This window comes from Rana temporaria, chromosome 2, assembly GCF_905171775.1.
Source record: "Rana temporaria chromosome 2, aRanTem1.1, whole genome shotgun sequence".
NCBI lineage: Eukaryota > Metazoa > Chordata > Amphibia > Anura > Ranidae > Rana > Rana temporaria.
The window spans coordinates 190750748-190773475 of NC_053490.1; the positions used below are offsets into that span (position 1 = coordinate 190750748).

The 22728-nt window shown below is 44.0% G+C and overlaps 1 protein-coding gene across 1 annotated transcript in view; it reads left to right on the plus strand.

The window, feature by feature from the left end:
* The first annotated feature begins 232 nt into the window (after positions 1-232).
* POGLUT2 (protein O-glucosyltransferase 2) overlaps positions 233-22728 on the plus strand; it is an 82094-nt gene continuing 59598 nt past the window's right edge. Inside the window, exons 1-4 of the mRNA XM_040336184.1 lie at positions 233-652; positions 8446-8651; positions 17510-17715; positions 20275-20352. Of these exons, the coding sequence (XP_040192118.1) occupies positions 480-652; positions 8446-8651; positions 17510-17715; positions 20275-20352 (663 nt within the window). The 5' untranslated portion in view covers positions 233-479. The remainder of the gene's footprint in view (positions 653-8445; positions 8652-17509; positions 17716-20274; positions 20353-22728) is intronic.

A 22728-nucleotide genomic window follows, 5' to 3' on the forward strand; every position in this document is an offset into this window, starting at 1 on the left:
AATTTATGTGTTTATTGTTACATTTCCCCGGATATTCTGTTACATATCATTCACGACGTACATGTTTGTTACAAAGTATTTATAATAGATGCTTTCCCTACGCCAAGCTGACTAGAGTTAGAGCAAGCTGAGGGAATGTCCAATCATACCGCGTCTAACAAAAGCATCCAAGGGGGCGGGCCAGACGTCTGCCATTCAGGTTCGCGGACACAAAATAGAAGGCGTGCCTGTGTTGTCCCACATTCCTCGCAGTGCCTGTGAGCGGATTGTAGGTAGCGCCGCTGTGGTGATGTAGTGCCCGCTGCCAGGCAAGGGATGTCATTCTGTAACACATGAGACTGCTGCCCATTGCTGTGTCCCTCCCATATCCTCCGCACACTCGCAGTCATCACACAGCTTTCCTATAGGCACTCCATGACGGCCGTACAATAGAGCGGTGCCCCGGCTGTGTGTTCTATTGGTGGGGTTCCCTCCTGTGAATGTTGTCAATGATCTGGCAGCTGTTATTAGTCACAGCTACAGTGTACTGCACTGCCAGCCCCCCCACACTGAGTGCCAGGCTGAGCAGGGTATGGGGGCCAGGGCTCCGGGCACAAGTGCGACTTCCTGCCCGCTACTTCTACATCCAGGCTGTGGACACACAAGGGGACAAGTAAGTGATCATTAGAGGGATCGTGCTGGGGGAGGGGAGGGATCAGCGAGTGCTAGGGAAGAAGGGATCACATTAACCATAGATAAGTCCTTTCCTGGACAGGAGCGCTTGGATCACACATGCCCAGACTATTACTCATGCTGTAAGCCCAACACCACACACAACTTTCCTATCGTGTATGATGGAAGGATTTCCGCTCCTCCCAGGTCCCTGTACTGGGCTGCCCTCCTCTGCAAAGGTTATCATAGACCTACAACGCAGTCTTATGTGCTGGCTGCATTCCTTTTCTTTTTTTACCCATTTTTCCCCTCATTTCTATATGTTTTCCTTTATGTCACCTGGTGATCCAACCAGTAACACACTCATAACTGTCCCTGATTTGGAAAAAAGTGCCTCATTCCTGCTCATTTGTCCCTCATTTTGGTCTGATCTATATAGATGTATATAAAATGCACTTATCTTTCACATGGTGTTTCCAAGTGCTAAACCTTTCATCCAATTTCTAAATGGCTGCATTTGTACATTCCAAAAGCCAATATAAAGAGATAGTAGTGGTAAAAAAAATAACTTGTGCCTTTAAAACCTTCATGCCCACCCTATAGTGGATTGAAGGCCAGGCGGTGGCTTTACCCTTCTGACTGGACATCATATGACACCCTTCAGAAGGGGCCGCTCGTGCATGCTCAGCGCGGCAATCGGTGGTGCAGGGTGTCCCTCATGTTATAGAGCCTGTGATGTAGGCTGTTTACTATGTGATCAGCTGTGTCCAACCATAGCTGATCACAGTGTAAATAGGAAATGCCAATTATCAGCATTCCTCTCCTCACACTGACAGCGTGGGTGGGGAGGAGAGACGGTAAGCGCCTTTTCACAGTGCCTATAATTGCCACCTATGAGTGCCCAAAAGTGCTGCCTATCAGTGCTGCCTCTCAGTGTCCATCAGTGCTGCCTCTCAGTGCTCATTAGTGCTGCCCATCAGTGCTCATCAGCGCAGCCTATCAGTGCCCATCAGCGCGGCCTATGAGTGCTCATCGGTGCCCATCAATGCTGCCTATCAGTGCTCATCAGTGCTGCCTATCAGTGCTCACCAGTGTTGCCTATTGGTGCCCATCAGTGGTGCCTATCAGTGTTCATTAGTGTTGCCTATCAGTGCTCATTAATGGTGCCCATCAGCGCTGCCTATCAGTGCTCATCAGCGATGTGTATCAGTGCCCATCTGTGCTGTCTATCAGTGCTGCCTATCAGTGCCCATCGGTTCTGCCTATTAGTTTTGCCTATAAGTGCTCACCAGTGCTGCCTATCAGTGCTGCCTATAAGTTCCGCCTATCAGTGCTGCATATCGGTGCTGCCTATTAGTTCCACCTATCAGTGCTGCATATCAGTGCTGCCTATAAGTTCCACCTATCAGTGCTGCATATCAGTGCTGCCTATTAGTTCCGCCTATCAGTGCTGCCTCTTAGTTCCGCCTATCAGTGCTGCCTTTCAGTTCCGCATATCAGTGCTGCCTATTAGTTCCGCATATCAGTTCTGCCTATCAGTACTGCATATCAGTTCCGCCTATCAGTACTGCCTATCAGTGCTGCCTATAAGTTCCGCCTATCAGTGCTGCATATCAGTGCTGCCTATTAGTTCCGCCTATCAGTGCTGCCTATTAGTTCCGCCTATCAGTGCTGCATATCAGTGCTGCCTATTAGTTCCGCCTATCAGTGCTGCCTATTAGTTCCGCCTATCAGTGCTGCATATCAGTGCTGCCTATTAGTTCCGCCTATCAGTGCTGCATATAAGTGCTGCCTATAAGTTCCACCTATCAGTGCTGCATATCAGTGCTGCCTATAAGTTCCACCTATCAGTGCTGCATATCAGTGCTGCCTATTAGTTCCGCCTATCAGTGCTGCATATCAGTGCTGCCTATTAATTCCGCCTATCAGTGCTGCATATCAGTGCTGCCTATTAGTTCCGCCTATCAGTGCTGCATATCAGTGCCTGTCAGTGCAGCCACATGCGCACATATCAGTGAAGGAAAAAAATTACTTTTTTTTTTACAAAATGACAAAATAACAGAAACTTTTCTTTTCAAAATTTTTGCTTCTTTTCGTTTGTTTAGCAAAAAATAAAAAATCCAGTAACAATTAAATACCACAAAAAGAAAGCTCTATCTCTCTCAAAAAAAATGATAAAAATGTTGTTTTGGTAAAGTGTTGCATTAACCGTGCAATTGTCATTCAAAGTGCGACAGCACTGAAAATTGCAAAAAGATACTTGGTGGGCACACCCTAAAAATGCTGTACATCTAAGCTGGTGCTGCTATAAGACCAAAGACAGTACAAAACAGATTATAGCGCACACATGCAAAAATGACATTTATCCTGCAAGGCTAGTTAAAAACACCTGAACACATTCAAAACTACGGGGGTTTGGTCACACCCAGGTTCTTTCATTCTATTACTAGGGTAGGACCCACTAATTCGGGGTACTTTGTTGCAGTAAGTGGGCTTAGCACTATATGACCATATAGTGTGACCAAACCCCCGTATTTTTGAATATGTTCAGGTGTTTTTAAAGCGGGAGTTCAACCAATTTGTTTTTTTTTTCTCTTTTCCCCTTAGATGGATGCTCGTTTTGTCTAGGGGAATCGGCTAGTTGTTTTAAAATATGAGCCGTACTTACCCGTTTTCCAGATGCATCTTCTCCGTCGCTTCCGGGTATGGGTCTTCGGGAGCGGGCGTTCCTTCTTGATTGACAGTCTTCCGAGAGGCTTCCGACGGTCGCATCCATCGCGTCACTCGTAGCCGAAAGAAGCCGAACGTCGGTGCGGCTCTATACTGCGCCTGCGCACCGACGTTCGGCTTCTTTCGGAAAATCGTGACGCGATGGATGCGACCGTCGGAAGCCTCTCGGAAGACTGTCAATCAAAATAGGAACGCCCGTTCCCGCAGCCCATACCCGGAAGTGACGGAGAAGATGCAGCTCGTAAACGGTAAGTACGGCTCATATTTTAAAACAACTAGCCGATTCCCCTAGACAAAACGAGCATTAATCTAAGGGGAAAATGTGTCATGTACGGGTGAACCTCCGCTTTAAAGCGGTGGTTCCCCCTTAAAAACAACTTTTTTTTATTCCACTGGCCCCCCACATTACAATCGAATTAAGGCTATTATTTTTTTTTGTCTGCTGTACATACCTTGATACAGCATCTTCACCCGTGCATCCGGGTTGCGAGTCCCGCGGGAGTGGGCGTTCCTCACATGTGTTTGATTGACGTTTTTCGGAAAAACGAGCTCCCCCCTGTCGCGTAACCCGCGTCTTGATTGGCGAAAGGAGCCGAACGGCGATGCGCATGCGCAGTATAGCGCCGACTCGCCGTTCGGCTCCTTTCGCCAACCGTGACGCGGCTTACGCGACAGGGGGGAGCTCGTTTTTCCAATAAAACGTCAATCAAACACATGTGAGGAACGCCCACTCCCGCGGGACTCACAACCCGGATGCACGGGTGAAGATGCTGTATCAAGGTATGTACAGCAGACAAAAAAAAATAATAGCCTTAATTCGATTGTAATGTGGGGGGCCAGTGGAATAAAAAAAAGTTGTTTTTAAGGGGGAACCACCGCTTTAACTAGCCTTGCAGGATAAATGTCATTTTTGCATGTGTGCGCTATAATCTGTTTTGTACTGTATTTGGTCTTATAGCAGCACCATCTTAGATGTATAGCATTTTTAGGGTGTGCCCCCCAAGTATCTTTTTGTATGTTGTATAGACCCTGACCAGGTCTCTTGGCTGGAGCACCCCTCCCCCTCTTCATTACCTCACATTAGTGGTCACCAGTGTATAGGAAGAATCCCTTCAGTTCTTCCACATAGAGGAGTTTATCTCCCATGGTTGAGACCCAGGTTCTTTCATTCTATTACTAGGGTAGGACCCACTAATTTGGGGTATTTTGTAGCAGTAAGTGGGCTTAGCACTATATGACTATATAGTGTGACCAAACCCCCGTATTTTTGAATATGTTCAGGTGTTTTTAACTAGCCTTGCAGGACAAATGTCATTTTTGTATGTCTGCGCTATAATCTGTTTAGCACTGAAAATTGGCCTGGGCAGGAAGGGGGTAAAAGTTCATAAGTGGTTAAAGAGGAAGTAGAGTGCCTTTTTTTTTTACCTGCAAAAGTAAAGGCATAATGTGCTAGTATGCATCGCATACTAGCACATTGTGTTAAACTTGCCTGTAAACAAAGCCCTCGTCATTCTGCTGGAGGCAGCCATCCATCTTCTTCCTTCCGGGTCCGCAGGCTCCGGCTATGTGACTGGCTGGAGATTGTGACATTACTCCCGCGCATGCGAGCCGCCGGTCACAGCACAGGGTTCTGAAGAAGCTATCTACAAAATTTAGACTGAGAACTGAGTGATCAAAGACCGCTAAACACGCGGTTCTCAGTGCTCTGTGGTGTCAGTTCAGGGTTGTGGGAGCAGATCCTGACATATTGTCGCAATCTTGTCCCAATCTTGGCCCACCCCAGGCCAGCTTTGTGATGTCATTTGACAGCAGGCTTCAAAACGCGTCAGCTGGTGGTGACCCCCTTCACTTTCTCCACGACTGATTAGAGTATTGTTCAAAGTCATCTCTTTGCAGCTTATGTCGATTAAGCTTTACTGCATTTCTTTCTGCTACACTTGTGAGTAGGCCCTGTATATATTTTAAAATTCTATTAAATCTTTTAACGGTAAGACACTAGGCTGGTGCACCTTTGTTTTCTTCTTTCAGCCCGCTGTCTGCTGAAAACGAGTCAAAGGAGTGCAGCACAAACTACACTCCTGTGATCCACAGGAGAAATACAGCCAAGTGAACTTTGGCTGTATTTCTCCTTTAACCACTACAGATCCGCGCTATAGCTTAAAGACAGCTACAGCGCGGACCCGAATTGCCAGGAGGGTGTCCATGGACATCCTCCCCGTGCTCGAGCGGCCTGCACGCCCTGTGATCAGCGAGTCTAAGAGACTTGGCTGATCACAAATCGGAGTAAGGGGTCGAACGCGACCCCTTACCACGTGATCAGTTGTCAGCCAATGACAGCTGATCGTGATGTAAACAGAGCTGGTAATCGGCTATTTTTTCTCCTCACGCTGATAGCGTGAGGATAAAAAGAATGTCCGATCACCGGCAGCTGTCAGAGGGACATCGGTCCCGATAAAGGAGAGCCACCTGCCAGTGACCACCAGCGCCACCTATCAGTGCCCACAGTGCCACCCATCAGAGCCCACAGTGCCACCTATCAGTGTCACCTACCAGTGGCCATCAGTGCCGCCTTATCTGTGCCTATCAGTGACCACCAGGGCAGCCTATCGGTACCCACCAGTGCCGCCTCATCAGCACATATCAATGAAGGAGAAAAATTACCTGTTTGTAAAAGTTTATAACAAACTATGGAACGTGATTTTTTATTTTTTTTAAAAATGTTCCATTTTCTTTGTTTGTTTAGAAAAAAGTAAAATCCCCAGCGATGATTAAATACCAGCGTAAGTGTAGCATGACCGCGCAATTGTCATTCAAAGTGCGTCAGCGCTGAAAATTGGTCTGGGAAGGAGGGGGGTTTAAGTGCCCAGTAAGGAAGTGGTTAAAGTACAACTATAGACAAAACATTTATTTTTTGTTTTGAGTGGAGATGGATTAGAACACCTGTCATTTTTCATTGCTGTCTGTGACTCTGTAAGGGGATTCAGCCTTTCTATTGTCTTGTTATAAATTAAAGTGAAAGTAAAAGAAGATTCATAAAAGTAATAGAGGGGAAATCTTCTAGTGGGGACACTAGTTCTGGTGACCTATTGATCCCCATGGAATTTGCTGGGATTTCCTTACACTTTCTGTTTTGGCTATTGGACAGAGGCTCTAACCCTCCCCTACTCTATACAAAATAGAAACAGAAAGGTATAAGATTAACATGTTTTATTCACTCTTTTTGTATGGTACTTAAAATTGATGGATTATTTATTTACTATATGTGGTTGTAATTATTTGATTATATATTTGAAATCTATACAATAGGATTGGGGTTGATTTGATATACATACTGTATATACTGTATAGATTAATTATTTTGTTCCTATATAGATTTATTTATTTATTATTAGTGCTGTGAGCCAGGTTCTGAATTACACAACAGGACAGGCCACTCTAGAAGTCCTAGAGAACAAACTATTTCAGGGGTTCTACTCCCAAGTTTATCAGGTCAAGAAAAGGAAGTTTAGAATGATTATAAATCTGAAGAAACAAAACCTTCTGCATGGAAATAATCCTCTCAGTAAAAAACCTTCGACTTCGACTTGCAGTATGCTTACCTACATGTTCTTATTCATCTAGTTCAGTGGTCTCCAACTAGCAGCCCGGGTGCCCTTTGCTTGCCTTTATCTGGTCCTTGGGCACTATTCCATCAAATGACACCATCAATGGTGCACTATTATTCTCACTGATATCAATGGGGCACTATTCCTCCCGATAAAACCAATGATGGGGCACTGATGCCGGGGCAAAATTCGCGGCAAAAACAGGCGTTTTAAACGCCGGTTTTTGCCTTTGAAAACTTGAGTTTACATGTGTTTGCTATTGCTTCTCGTGTGCATGGGGCCTTAGTCAAAAATATCTAAGGTTTGCTATTCTTATCTAGAAGTGCCTGCAATATTGGCCGATCCGTGCTTTCTTTTGGCCTCTCAGAGCCACTGAGTATTTTCACTAAGATGTTTGTGTTGATGGCCTTTCTCCAATTCCAGAAAATATTTATCATTCCTTATCTGGACAACCATTTTGTTTTTTTTTCTCCAAGAACAGGGAGAGATTATGCCTTAAAGCGGGAGTTCACCCAATTAAGTATTTTTTTCTGTTTTCCCCTTAGCTTCCTGCTCGTTTTGTCTAGGGGAATCGGCTAGTTGTTTTAAAATATGAGCCGTACTTACCGTTTTCGAGATGCATCTTCTCCGTCGCTTCCGGGTATGGGTCTTCGGGAGCGGGCGTTCCTTCTTGATTGACAGTCTTCCGAGAGGCTTCCGACGGTCGCATCCATCGCGTCACTAGTAGCCGAAAGAAGCCGAACGTCGGTGCGGCTCTATACTGCGCATGCGCACCGACGTTCGGCTTCTTTCGGAAAATCGTGACGCGATGGATGCGACCGTCGGAAGCCTCTCGGAAGACTGTTAATCAAAATAGGAACACCCAGTCCCGCAGCCCATACCCGGAAGCGACGGAGAGGATGCATCTCGTAAACGGTAAGTACAGGTCATATTTTAAAACAACTAGCCGATTCCCCTAGACAAAACGAGCAGGAAGCTAAGGGGAAAATGTGTCATGTACGGGTGAACCTCCGCTTTAATCATCTCCATTTAGGGCCAACCATCTCTCAAGTAGCTGTCCTGGAAGACACGTGTAAATACTGACTGTTATACTGTAAGACGAAAGCTACCTTCACACTGGCGATTAAGGGCAGCAAGAATCTTCTGATTCTTGCTGCGGTTCTCAGCGGCTCTTGGGCTAGGTGTGGCCACCAGTCTCGTTCACTATAATGACAGGTTGCCAGCAGCCACATCTCTTTGCAACTCCTTGCACAGCCAGCGATTACTAGTAGTGATTGCTTGTGGATGCACCGGCCTCAATTACCAGTGTGAATGTATCGGAACTGTCTAATAATGTATGCAAAACTAGGGATAGTGGCATTTAAATGGCATGAAGACATGCTTGTATTTATTTGCTTACTGTTTGCTTAGTGTAACATGTATTTTTGCTAATAATACTTTCTTTTCTTTTCATGTGTAGCTTTACTTTTTCACCAACAAAGGATGTTTTTCAAATCCGTATAACTGCTCCTGGAGAGCAGTATACCAGAGTGGGAGTGCAATTACTTGACCGGAGAGATGGCTCCTTCCTGGTGCGGTACAGAATGTATGCCAGCTACAAAAGCCTACAAATCGAGGTTACATTCAGCAGCAAACATGTTGCAGACTCTCCATACTTTTTAGAAGGTATATTTTTTTTCAGCATTTCTGTGTTTATATTAAATCTAGTCAAACCAGATAAACTGCAGAACAGGCTGCGATGTGATGGTTAGGGCTGGCTGGGCTTACACAAAGGGAGTTATTTACGAAAGGCAAATCCACCATGCACTGCAAGTGCACGTGAAAGTGCACTTTCAAGTGAAGTCACTGTAGATCTGAGGGGGACATGCAAGGAAAATAAAAAACAGCATTTTTGCTTACACATGTGTAGTGCCTGGCTACTTTCATAGCAGGTGCTGCTGTAAATTTAGAGGGGGTCAGAGAGTAAGTTGCCTCTGACCATGTTTATTTGGTTACATTTAAGGCCTCTGTTCCAGCTCTGGCTGTGCTGTGTGCCCATGCTTACTGTCTGGGGACTTTCAGGCACCCCCAGACAGCAGGTGGCAGCAGTGGAGTTAGGGTAGTGTGGTTACTTCTCCACTGCGACAAATCAGGAGGGTTGATTGCCTTGCTGTGCATGCTGGGGAGAGGTATTTAGGGGGCAGATGCTATTGGCTAGGGGTCGTTGCCTTGCCGCTATCCACCTCGGCAGTTGCCCCACCACCCCCGTGTGTGGCCCTCCTGGCCGGGGTGTGTGTGTGTTGCGGTGTTCCTGGCTCCAGGACCACATTGGTCCGGAGCATTGATCTACCTCGTAGACTCAGTAGGTAGACTGGGTCTGCAATTTGCAAGTGGTACTGGGCTGTCCGTCCCGTGGGAGGAGGCCGATTGATGGAGAACCTGTCTGGGGGATACCGAGCACGAGGCTGGTGTCTCATGAGAGGCCTACTTGCTCATCGAAGGACACTGTGTTTCTAAGAGGCTGGACGATGGTCGCCTATCAGTTCCTGACATAACTAAGTTGTTTGAAGGAGATCTGGGTGCTGAATCCAGTTGAGAAGGATCTTGGACAGAAACTATCTCCACCTTTAGGAGGGTCTGTGGCAGAGACTTAACCCTAAAGTTTCCGAGTGGCACTCTGGCTGCTAGGCTGGTGAGAGAGGCCTATCCAGGTGCACTATCCCACTCTGGCTAGAGTGGCGAAGAAAAGTTGTCGTTGGAAGCAGGATTGTTTCCAGGATCCAGTTACACCTGAATCTGTCACTTTTTATACCTTCTATCTCTTCACCTTCTCTACTATTTACCATTTTACCCTGTTGGGTAATAAAAGCACAGAAAAGACACTGACACTGTGGACATTGACTATATTACAACTCTCATCCAGTACCCTAGATGGCGGGAATATAGAGGTAACGTGCCACCCAAATCAAACCAGCAACTCCTTTGGGGGTACACATGATTGGATGATAAAATCAGCAGAGCTTCCCCCAATTTCAGAGCTTTCCCTCAGATCTACAGCGACTGCACTTACAAGTGCACTTTCAAGTGCAATTGCAGTGCACTTGTAGTGCAAAGTGGATTTGCCTTTCGTAAATAACCCCCAAAGTGTCTGAAAGAAGAACTGTTCTTATGACCCATAGCATCTAGTTAGTTTGTCTTTCATGTTTCATGCAGTATATGAAACAGTGAAAGGGAGAAACTGGCGAGCTGCTATGTGATACAAGAACTGTTATTTCTGTACATGTTTTATTCATGAAGATCAGGTTGGCCAGAATAGGGCTGTTGTTTTTAACTGACCTATTTGTTTTAGGGCTCATGCACACAGGGCATTAGAAAAAGCGAGCTGCAAAGCCACTACCAATGCCAGGAAAAAGCAGCTGTAAAAACGTGCTACTAGTAGCTTTTTGTATTGGCGCTAATGCACGTTTAGCTGCGCTAGCTTTTAGCGATGTTTCTCTACCTCTATTTAAAATCAATGGTTCCCTATGAGAGCCCATTGAAAAAAAAGATCCTATAGTGTCACTGAGAGGGGTGTTACCCCTTCCCCAATCTGTTCAAAAGTTGTAAAAATCATGTTTGGCTAAGTATACATTTTAAAATATAATTTATAAAAATAAACAGCCTTGGATATGAGGATAATACCACATTGAAGGCTACAAGTGTGGGGCCTGTAAACAAATGCTGCTGCTTGGCTGTCCTATTGATTTTTACACTTGAAAACCTTTGTTTGCTGAACACTTGTTTTCTCATGACAGTGACAGATCTTATTTTCCTGAGATCTCTCCATGTGATAACTGCATTTACAAAATAAAAATACATTTGCTTCTCAAGAGGTAAGCTATGGCAAATCAGGGTAGGATATTCTAATGTCAACAAAGTTTGTTTAACACACCTATTTCGACTTTTCTAAACACAGAGCTCATTAATAATATTATGTGACTAGAGTGAGCTACCATATATATATATATATATATATATATATATATATATATATATATATATATATATATATATATAGTACTATGCTATAGTTTTGTCAGGTGTGAAGAAATGCTGTAAAGTAAGAATTCTTTCCACAATATATATTTTCATTGTTTATTTTTATCAATTTACAAAATACAAAGTGAGTTTTTTTCTTCTGTTCACTAAGCGCTCTTTCACAACAGATGCAGTTCCCGACACTTTTTTCTGCACTAAAAATGCATGCAGTGTTCCAATGGCTGTAGTTCACACCATTGCAGTCAGTTTCAGTCAGTTTCCAGCGCAGAAAAAAAACTACAGCATGCTGCATTTTTTTCTGCATAGAACTGTACTATTGTATCAAAAATGCAACTGCTATGGAACTGCGTGTGGTGTGAACTGTAAACAAAAACTGATCTGGAACATATCCAGAGTGCATTTTTGTGGTGTAAACTGGCCGTAAAAATGCATGCACAGTGTTTTCCATCTATTCCAATGGCTCTAGTTCACACCAGTGCAGTCAGTTTACGGTCAGTTTCTGCACAGGAAACTGACCTGGAACTGACTGCATTGGTGTGAACTAGAGCCAATGGAATATATGGAAAAACACTGTGCATGCATTTTTACGGCCAGTTCACACCACAAAAAAATGCACCTTTGTTGCTTACAATTAACACCACACACACACACACACACACAGTTCCAGTGCGTTTTTGATACAATTTGCTAGGTTCCAGTGCAGTTCTGTGCAGAAAAAATGCAGCAAGCTCTACTTTTTTTTTCTTCACTGGAAACTGACTGCAGCGATGCAAACTAGAGCCATTGGAATACATGGAAAACACTGCATGCATTTTTAGTGCACAGAAAACACAGAACTGCATTTGGTGTAAACTAGAACTAAGGGCCAGTTCCCCCCAGGTTCGACCAAAGAAGTTGAGTGCACATGCTCAGCGTCATATCCAAAGGTTGTCTTTGGGAAATAGACATATGAGTGCTGCCATAATTGCTGCAGAGGTTGAAGGGGTGGGGGTTCAGCCTGTCAGTGCTCAGACCATATGCCGAACACTGAATCAAATTGGTCTGCATGGCTGTGCTCCCAGAAGGAAGACTTTTCTAAAGGTGATGCATAAGAAAGCCCACAAACAGTTTGCTGAAGACAAGCCGACTAAGGACATGGATTACTGGAACCATGTCCTATGGTCTGATGAGATAAACTTATTTAGTTCAGATGATGTCAAGCGTGTGTGGAGGCAACCAGGTCAGGAGTACAAAGACAAGTGTGTCTTGCCTACAGTCAAGCATGGTGGTGGGAGTGTCATGGTCTGGGACTGCATGAGTGCTGCGGATACTGGGGAGCTACAGTTCATTCAGGGAACAATGAATGTCAACATGTACTGTGACATACTGAAGCAGAGCATGATCCCCTCCCTTCGGAGATTGGACTGTAGGAATATTCCAACATAAGGACCCCAAACACACCTCCAAGATGACCACTGCCTTGCCAAAGAAACTGAGGGTAAAAGTGAGGGACTGGCCAAGCATGTCTCCAGAACTAAACCCTATTAAGCATCTGTGGGGCATCCTCATAGGGATGGTGGAGGAGCACAAGGTCTCTAACATCCACCAGCTCTGTGGTGTCGTCGTGGATGAGTGGAAGGGGACTCCAGTGGCAACCTGTGAAGCTCTGGTGAACTTCATGTCCAAGAGGGTAAGAGCAATGCTGGAAAATAATGGTGGGAATGGTGTGTTCAGGGTGATGTGCAGTGTTAGTTTTTCTGCCACACAAAGCGGTTTACTTTTAGGCCCAAAAATTCCCATTTTGCTCTCATCTGACCAGTAGGGATGAGCCGAACACCCCCCAGTTCGGTTTGCATCAGAACATGCAAACAAGCAATAGATTAGTTGGAACATCCGAAGTCTATGGGACTCGAACATGAAAAATATAAAGTGCTAATTTTAAAGGCTTATATGCAAGTTATTGTCATAAAAAGTGTTTGGGGACCCCAGGGGACATGTATCAATGCAAAAAAAGTTTTAAAAACTGCTGTTTTTTCGGGAGCAGTGATTTTAATGATGCTTAAAGTGAAACAATAAAAGTCAAATATTCCTTTAAATTTGGTACCTAGGGGGTGTGTATAGTATGCCTGTAAAGTAGCGCTTGTTTCCCGTGCTTAGAACTGTCCCTGAACAAAGTGTCATTTCTGAAGGGGAAAAAGTCATTTAAAGCCACTCGTGGCTATAATGAATTGTCTGCTCCTGGCAATACAGAGAAAAGGCATTGATAAAAAAAAATGCGTGGGGGTCCCCCCAAATTCAATTACCAGGCCCTTCAGGTCTGGTATGGATATTAACCACTTCCATACCAGGTACTTACGCAGCTTCCCGCCCAAGCCAATTTTCAGCTTTCAGCACTGTCGCACTTTGAATGGCAATTGCGCGGTCATGCTACACTGTACCCAAACAAAATTGGCGTCCTTTTTTCCCCACAAATAGAGCTTTCTTTTGGTGGTATTCGATCACCTCTGCGATTTTTTTTTTTTTTTTGCGCAACAACTAAAAAAAGGCTGAAAATTTGGAAAAAAAATTACGTTTTTATTTTTTTCTGTTAATTTTTTTGTAAATAAGTTTTCTCTTTCAATTACGGGCACTGATATGGCGGCACTAATGGGCACCGATGAGATGGCACTGATGGACATCGATGAGGTAGTACTGACGGGCACAGATGAGGTGGCACTGATTGGCGGCGCTGGTATGCGACACTGATGGGCACACATAGGCGGCACTGATGGGCACACATAGGCGGCACTGATGGGCACACATAGGCGGCACTGATGGGCACACATAGGCGGCACTGATGGGCACACATAGGCGGCACTGATGGGCACACATAGGCGGCACTGATGGGCACTCATGGGCGGCACAGATGGGCACTCATAAGCGGCACAGATGGGCGGCACTGATGGATACTTATGGGTGGCACAGATGGGCACTGATAGGTGGGCACTGGGCATGGATGGGCACTGTGGGGTGGCACTGATGGACACTGGGGTGGCGCTGATGGACACTGGGGTGGCGCTGATGGACACTGGGGTGGCAGCACTTATTTTTGCCAGGTTGCCAGTCAGTGCCCATTTGTGGGCACTGACTGGCATCTTTTTTCTTTATGCTTTTTTTTTTTAGACTTTTTTTTTAGACTTTTTTTTTTTTTTTTTTTTTTTTTTTTGCCATTTTTTTTTTTTTTGCCCACCCTGGTGCTCCAGGGTGGGCATCCCTGGTGCTCCAGGGTGGCGATCCGAGGGGGGGCTGCGCTGATAAACAATCAGCGCTAACCCCCCCTGTCAGGAGAGCCGCCGATCGGCTATCCTCTACTCGCGTCTGTCAGACGCGAGTGAGGAAGAGCCATCGACGGCTCTTCCTGTTTACATCGTGATCAGCCGTGGTTGGACACGGCTGATCACGTGGTAAAGAGTCTCCGCCGGAGGCTCTTTACCGAGATCGGAGATGCAGGGTGTCAGACTGACACCCCGCATCACCGATCGCCACGATGCGCGCCCCCACGGGCGCGCGCGGCATGAAATCCTGCAGGACGTTCTAGAACGTCCTGTCAGGATTTCATAACCACTTCCCGGACGTAAATCGGCCATAGGCCGGGCGGGAAGTGGTTAAGGGTGTAAAAGGGTGAGGAAGAAAGAAAAAGAGAAGGATGGGTGAACAAAATAAGAAATTGGGATAGAGGGAGATACAAGGGAAAGAAAAGAGAACAAAGGGCCAGATTCACATACCTTTGCGGCGGCGTAACGTATCGTCTTTACGTTACACCGCCGCAAGTTTTCAGCGCAAGTGCCTGATTCACCAAGCACTTGCGTGTAAAGTTCCGGCGGTGTAACGTAAAGCCGCCCGGCGCAAGCCCGCCTAATTCAAATGGGGCGTGTACCATTTAAATTAGGCGCGTTCCCGCGCCGAACGTTCTCCGTTAGGAAATTTCCCAACGTGCTTTGCGCGAAATTACGGCACCCCGACGTATTTTTTGAACGGCGACGTGCGTTACGTCGTTTCGTATTCCCGGACGTCTTACGCAAAAAGAAAATTGAAATTCGACGCGGGAACGACGGCCATACTTTAACATGGCTGTTCTAAATGTAAGCCATGAAAAAGCAGGCCTAAGTTTGCGACGGGAAAAACTGACTAGCGACGATGTAAGAGATTGCGACGAACGCGCGTATCTTCGTGGATCGCCGTAATCAGCTAATTTGCATACCCAACGCTGGAAAACGACGCACACTCCACCCAGCGGCCGCCGGAAAATTACACCTAGGATCCGAAGGCGTACGAAGCCGTACGCCTGTCGGATCTTAGCCAAAAGCCGTTGTATCTTTTTTGTGAATTACAAATAAAGATACGACGCGGCAAATTTGAAAATACGCTGGAGTATCAGTAAATACTCCGGCGTATTTCCTCTGTGAATCTGGCCCAAAGAGAGTGGTACATCCTAAAATTTACCATATAAGGTTTTAATACTGTACGAGTGGAGCGCCACGCTACGAAAATAATTTTACTGTTAGGGGTCCCCACAACTTGGGAAATGTTATCAATGGGTCACAGCACTAGTAATGTTGAGAACCACGGCTTTAAAGGAACAGAATCATTATTTTTTTTTTTATTTTTTTTTTAGGGTTACAAACACTTTAATCCAGCATAATAAAACCAGTTAGGACTGTTCACCCAGGTTAATATAATGTACAACATAGTATATAAAGTGCAGGGGGGTCAAGTGTATAACATACAACATAGCATATGCGGTGCAGGGGTCAGGAATATAACATACAACACAGTGTATGAAGTGGGAAGGTCAAGAGTATAATGTATTTTATAGCATACAATGCATATATTATATATATTAGTACCGATCCTCTATATTTTCCTCCTGTGGTAGCTGAATGTTGACAAAAGGGAGAGGAGGAGGAGAAGCCTACTTTCAGCTGCTGCAGGAGAAAAAAAAAAGGAAATTCTACCCCAGCCACCTCTCCTGTCCGGGTTCTGAGGGTCGGCGAAGAAGAATTGCGGTTTACCTGTTACCTGCCCACCATTGACAGGTTGCCAACCCCAGGATTAGGGTGTGCCCAGGCACACCCCTTGCACACGCCTATGCATAACGTATAGGTGCATGGGTTAGAAGTATAATATACAACATGGCATACACAGTGCCAAGGTCAGGAGTATTATGTATAACATAGGGAATGCAGGGTTTTCAGGGGTGAGGACTATGTATGATACAGCACTGTGTACAGAGCGCAATGGTCAATATTATTGTGCTCCTTTCTGGTCTGTAGGACAGAATATACCCCAAAGTTGGTATATGACAGTGTAGTAATAGACCCCCCCCCCAACCACCTCTATCCTAAAATGGCTTGCCCCTCTGTGGCATCCCCCACAGTGGAGCTGGAGCATAGGAAGATCGCAAGATGGAAGAGAAACACACGATGGAAGAAAACCACTAGCAGCCCATGTTTCCCAGACACAAGGGATAACAGACAAAAAGTAAAAGCAGTACACCTAATGGAAACGTGGCGTGGTAATAACGTGACTCAGCAAACGGTGCTAGTGGGTCACAAAAAATGATTTTTAAAATGTAAAAGACATTTGTGGGCCAAAGTCTAATGTCAAAAAGACAAATCAGTGTGGTAATGGGTAAATGAATCAACAAATCCAGGAGACAGTCCCTGCTTGCAGCAACACACCAACAGCCAGCATTAACTGTGACGTTTTCATGAAGGTGTACTGCCTTTACCTTTGTCTGTTATCCCTTGTATTTGGGAAACATAGGCTGCTAGTGTTTTTCTTCCATCTTGCGTTTCTATTTCATCTTGCGATCTTCCTATGCTCCACCTCCACTCTGTATGATCTCCGGCATCACCAATCAATTTGTGTAAATTTTATCAGCTATAGAATCCTCCATTGTGCTATCCAAGGGCAAATCCCAGAAGAAGACCACACTGGTCAAAATGTGTCGGGCCACTAGGCAAGACGCATAATAGAGTATCTATTTGGATTCACTGTATTGTATTACCTTGTACATGTTTAATACTATTGTTTATGTTCAGTGATGCCCTCTACTCTGATAAAGGTGACATTTTTAGCTTTTTTAATAAACAATATTTATATTTACATTACTGTGTATGACTTTTAAAAAAATATCTGGGTGTCCACACCATTTCCCCTTCCCTTTGTGGACCATATTGTAATGAAACCTGTATAATACACCTGGGATTCCATTCAAATTTTAGATCTGAACCAAATTTTAAGGTCTTTTGAACAAAACCAATTGACTTGATGGTGGCAAGAAAGATCGTTTTGACGAGAATTTTCGTAAGAACACTTATACGAAATTCTACTAATATATGGCCAGCTTAACAATGTGAATATTCGTGTACATCCTTCTGAGCTCAATGACCTTCATCACCAGAAAGATTGAGTCTCTTTGTAGGATAGCTATAGTTTTTATCTGAACCAGCAAAGTAACTGTATATAATTCTACCTTTCTCCAGGTCCAGTATATAGTGAAGAATGTTATTGCCCTGAACCAGACAGCAACCTATGGTTAAAACACATGGCTTGTAATGAATCCATCCCACAAATTGAGCATGATCTCAAACCATTTCCTACTGTGGATCCTGACAAGATTGCTGTGGAAATTCCTGAAAGGTTTGGTCATCGACAGAGTTTATGTCACTACACCATCAAAGACAACAAAGTAAGTTATGTTTCCTACAGATATTGATAGATTACAAAAAGTTTGTCCGTGAAACGTAGCTTTCACCAAGAAGCAGAATCCGTATCATTTGCTTTAAAGCAACCCTGTCATTAACCAAACTCCAAACAGGCATACCTACTGAGAGAAGCTTACCACTTTTTAGGAGGTTATTGCTTTTAGGGACTCTTCTTTTAGAAGCCCCTGTGGCTTTTTTTTTTGCAGCTTCTGGATTTGATAAACCTTGGAGGACTGTACATGGACCCTATCTGGAGAAGATGTGGGGCCAGCCGTCAATGTTACTTCAGGAACTGGATCATGCACACCTTGGTACATCACAATGAGTTAGCCGCAGGGTGATGTACAGGTCTAGGGCCGTGGTCTGCCAGCAGTGGAGACCTGTCTCTAAAGACCTCTTTGGGGGGTATGCTCATCTTAGAAGGTAAACCCAGTATGGGGCTTGCTCCCTTAAATCCTTCCCAGAGTGTAAGGACATCTTCTTTGGTAGGCGCAGGGCTTGTGCCCTTAAAATCTGTCCCAGGATGCTTTTGCTCTTATGCCTAGATAAGGAATCTCCAAACTTTCTAAACAAAGAGTATACTGTTCAGCCATAAGGTGGGCCTGACTGTGGCCTTTGGGATTTGAAAAGGTCCTGACATGAGAATAAACAATGCCCCATCTTTGGTGTCAGTGGGAGGAATAGCATCCCATTGTTCGTGTCAGTGGGAGGAATCATGACCTAATGTTGGTGTCATTGGGAAGAAAATTGTGCCCCATCTTTGGTGTCATTGAAAGGAATTGTCTACCTATAGTCAGTAGCAGGAGGAATAGTACCTTATCATTGGTGTCAGTGGGGAATAGTGTCCCATTGTTGGTATCAGTGGGAGGAATGGCATCCTATCATTGGTATTGGTGGGAGGAACAGTCCCCCATCGTTTGTTTCAGGGAATAGTGTTTAATCAATTACGCATATCAGTGGGAGGAATTATTCCGCATGGTTGGTGTCAGTGGAAGGAATAGTAACCCATCATTGGTGTCATTGGGAGCAACGATACCTCATCATTGGTGTCAGTGGGAAGAATAGTACCTATGGGAATACATATTCTAAATTGCACCACTTGAGTGCATACCCAAGGCCTAAGCTGGCATGCAGACAATATGGCAACATATAGAACCTCAAGGCATGGATATGAAATATGTCTGACTTGCAGCAGAGATATGTTTTCCCTTATAGACTTTCAAGCTGAAAAACTCAAACCCTAATAGTATTATAAGCTGAAATAAGCCACAGATTATAAAATCAGTGGGGTACACCAGCACTTTAAGACATTATATGGGCTTTAAGGTCATGTAATCCCTGACCGGGAACCCGTCCTATTGGCTTACGATTGCTTCTTTGTGACTGGGAGCTGACGGAGATAGGGCAGTTGCAGGGCTGCTGTTAGAAATCACAAGAGTACAACCTACCTTACAGGCCCCCCACCCCCAAAATAATAAAAGTGGTTAAATGTATATTATATATTTCTAAAATGTAAACACAGTGCTGCTAGTAACTTATCTTTATTGGTTACTTTTAGTTTTTTCATCTTGACCTCTTTGTTCAGTTTGAGTTTCCTAAGGGATCAAAGGCTTTAAAAATACCTTCATTAAGCAATAACCCTTCTATTGGTGAACAAGGACTTGTGCTTTGGGCACAAGGTACTACAGGCTGTGATTTTAAGTGGACAAGGGTGTATTCACTTTAAACATTAGAATGTTTAAGGGTTCATTCAAAAATGTATGTATTCCAGTGAGCATAAGTTAGACCACTGCAGTTCTTTCATTTGTGCTTAAGTACAGCATTATGCACTTTTCAGCATCAGAATGCAACAAAAACAGGCATTAACATGTGCAAATGCATGTAAATGCAAATTAGTGAAATAAAATTAAGAAAATTGAAATAAATGAAAAAAATATTCCTGAAAATGCACTGCAAATACACAGAAAACGCTTGCAAATGTACATGCAGAAACGCATAGTGAACGCAGAGATTGTGGTGTAAATGAGCCCTTAGGGTCTGTTCACACCAGAACTGTACTCAAAATGTATGGGGTGTGTGATCTACTGCATGTGTCAGCGTATTCCTAATGACACCCCAAACACAGATTGCAAACTCAGTGTGTTTGCTTGCACCAGATTGTATGGTACTGCAGTACTATGTGATCCGGTTGCAGTGTATTTTTAAAAGAAGTGCATGCAGTACTTTTGGTGCGATCCAGGGAGATTTCAGTCCATTTAAATGAATAGGTTAAAAATTGAACCACACTGATTATTGTTCTTGTTGGGGGCTTATTTTCAACTTTTTTTTTTTTTCATTAATTACCTATGCATACTGCATTCTCTTTATGTTTACTACTGGTCGTTATCAAGAGTCGTTGAAAAACTACATAACCCATGCAATACCGTTGTCAGCAATTATACCTGAGTACCCATCTGTCTTTTTATAACATAGTTGAAGTGCTTTGATATAAATGCATAATTATAGACATGTCTAATATTATTCAGTTTTTTTTATTTTATTAGGTCTATATAAAGACGTACGGAGAGCATGTGGGATTCAGAATATTCATGGATTCCTTTCTTCTGTCTTTAACAAGTAAAGTAAGTTCTTATATTCCTAACAAGTAAAGTAAGTTCTTATATTCCTAACAAGTAAAGTAAAACCTTATTAAACAATGCTACATTACTGTGTATTGTAATGGCATAACATCAAATATCTATAATTTTGCCTAGTGCTAATGTGAAAAGTTACTAAGGATCCACTAAGCAATATCAAAGTTAGCTATATGTGGCTCCTGAGATTCTAATTAGGAACCACTGCTCTTAAAGCAGGGCTCAAGTCCTGCGGGAACGCGTGGGAACAGAGTTCCTGCACTTTTTTCACAGCAGGAACTCAGTTCCCTTTGCAGGACTAGAGCAGCCGAGCTGCCCGAGCCAATCCTTCACTAAGCGGCCAGGAGACATTGCGGAGGTCTGCTGCGAGTTATCGCGGGATTTAAAAAGAACTTGCTTCTTTCTAAATCCCGCGATAACTCGCGAAAGACCTCCGCAATGTCTCCTGGGAACAATGACAAAAGCTCCCAGGAGACATTGCGTCATCGAGGAAGTGACGGAATACCCGCACACTACCCGATGAATCCATATACAGGAAGCGCCCAGTAACATAAAGGATTACTAAGGTACAGTGGATCGAAAAAAAAAAAAAACATGCGGTTTAGTAATTATGCATATGAGCATATCATTTTTTTTTTTTGGTGGGGGGAGTGGATCTTGGGTAGGAGTTCCCACACTTTTTTCCCCAGGACTTGACCCCTGTCTTAAAGTAAAAAAATAAATTCAAAAGCTGCCATTGCTGGCATAATTCTGGCAATGATAGTTTTCTTGCTTTGAACGGTTTGAGTACTTTTCAGTCACAGACCTGGAACAAGCATGCTGTAAATTAGTGCGAGAGTTCCTTATAGCAGGTCTGTGGCTCAAAGTAATTGAGTAAAAACATCAGCACGACAGCCAGATAACTAATAGGAGTGATCAGCAAGCAGTACTTTCTTACATAATTCACTGATGACAGGGTCCCTTTAAAAAATAGGTACACTTTACAAAAATGCCTTTAGAACAACCTTTTGTCTTGCTCATCAAACGCTTTATATATTTACCGACTTCACATTAAGATGCAGAGAGATCTCAGTGCTTCATCCAACAGGGTGATCAAGGAGGAATAGCTCATAATCCAAATACCCAAAACAGCATTTAGAGACAGTATTGTTCTCAAATGGAATTGCTCAAAGGAGTTCTTACATATGTAAAAACAGAATCCATTTTATTAAAGTAAGAAAAGCAAAGTCTTATAAAAAACAGCAACCAGCTTCATTGTATACCACATAGGGTCATTCCAGCGAATGCATGCTACATATGACACCGATATAATCCTAATGGTTAGCACTTGCATAGTCCCCAGGGGCCAGTATCGCCGCAGGTAGCAATGATGAAATGTGATGAAAGGGCAGTAAGCCCAAGGCGTAATAGACCACATTAATATGAAGCTCTGCTATAGCCTTTGGCTGGATCCTTCTCATCGGGGCAGCATTGCACCATATATTCCTGCTGCTTGAAGCAATTTCTCCTCAATCTATAAAACTGGGAATGTTATTATGCCAAGATAAATGGTGACAACTGGAATAATGTAAGTGGGAGTTGCCTCCCGTGGGTTTGCAATAACTTTTAGTAACAATGACACCGTCCTCGTGGGACTGCTCCAAATCCAAAAATACAAGTGAACAGGGGTACAACACGTGGGTGAAATGTAGACCTAAACCATTATAATTGCAGTGGGACACAAAAGAGGAGAACATATCCACACTCGTATTCCAGATGAACAGGGCATCTTCGATATACCTGCCATAAAAGACAATTGTTGTTCCAGATGAATAACTCCTCCCAGTTCCCCGTCGCAATATTAGCATAACAGGGGGCAAAGGGGACAAGGAGGCAAAAGATTGTCTATGGTAAAAAGTTTAAGAAAGACTGCTCTATTGTATTTTCCATAGGAATACTGTATGTTTGGGGTTCATTATCATGTTGCAATACTGACCTGTTATCATGTTGGAATACTGCCCTGGGGCCCAGTCTCCAAAGGTAGGGGATCATGCTCTGCTTTAGTATGTCACAATACATGTTGACATTCATGGTCCCCTCAATGAACTGTAGCTCCCCAGTGCCGACAGCACACATGCAGCCCCAGACCATGACACTCCCACCACCATGCTTGACTGTAGGCCAGACACACTCCTCACCTGGTTGCCACACATGCTTGACACCATTCAAATACATTTATCTTGGTCTCATCAGACCACAGGACATGGTTCCAATAATCCACATCCTTAGTCTTCTTTTTTCCGGCAAACTGTGTGAGTCTTTTGTGGATAATCTTTAGAAGAGGCTTCCTTCTGAGACAACAGCCATGCAGACCAATTTAATGCA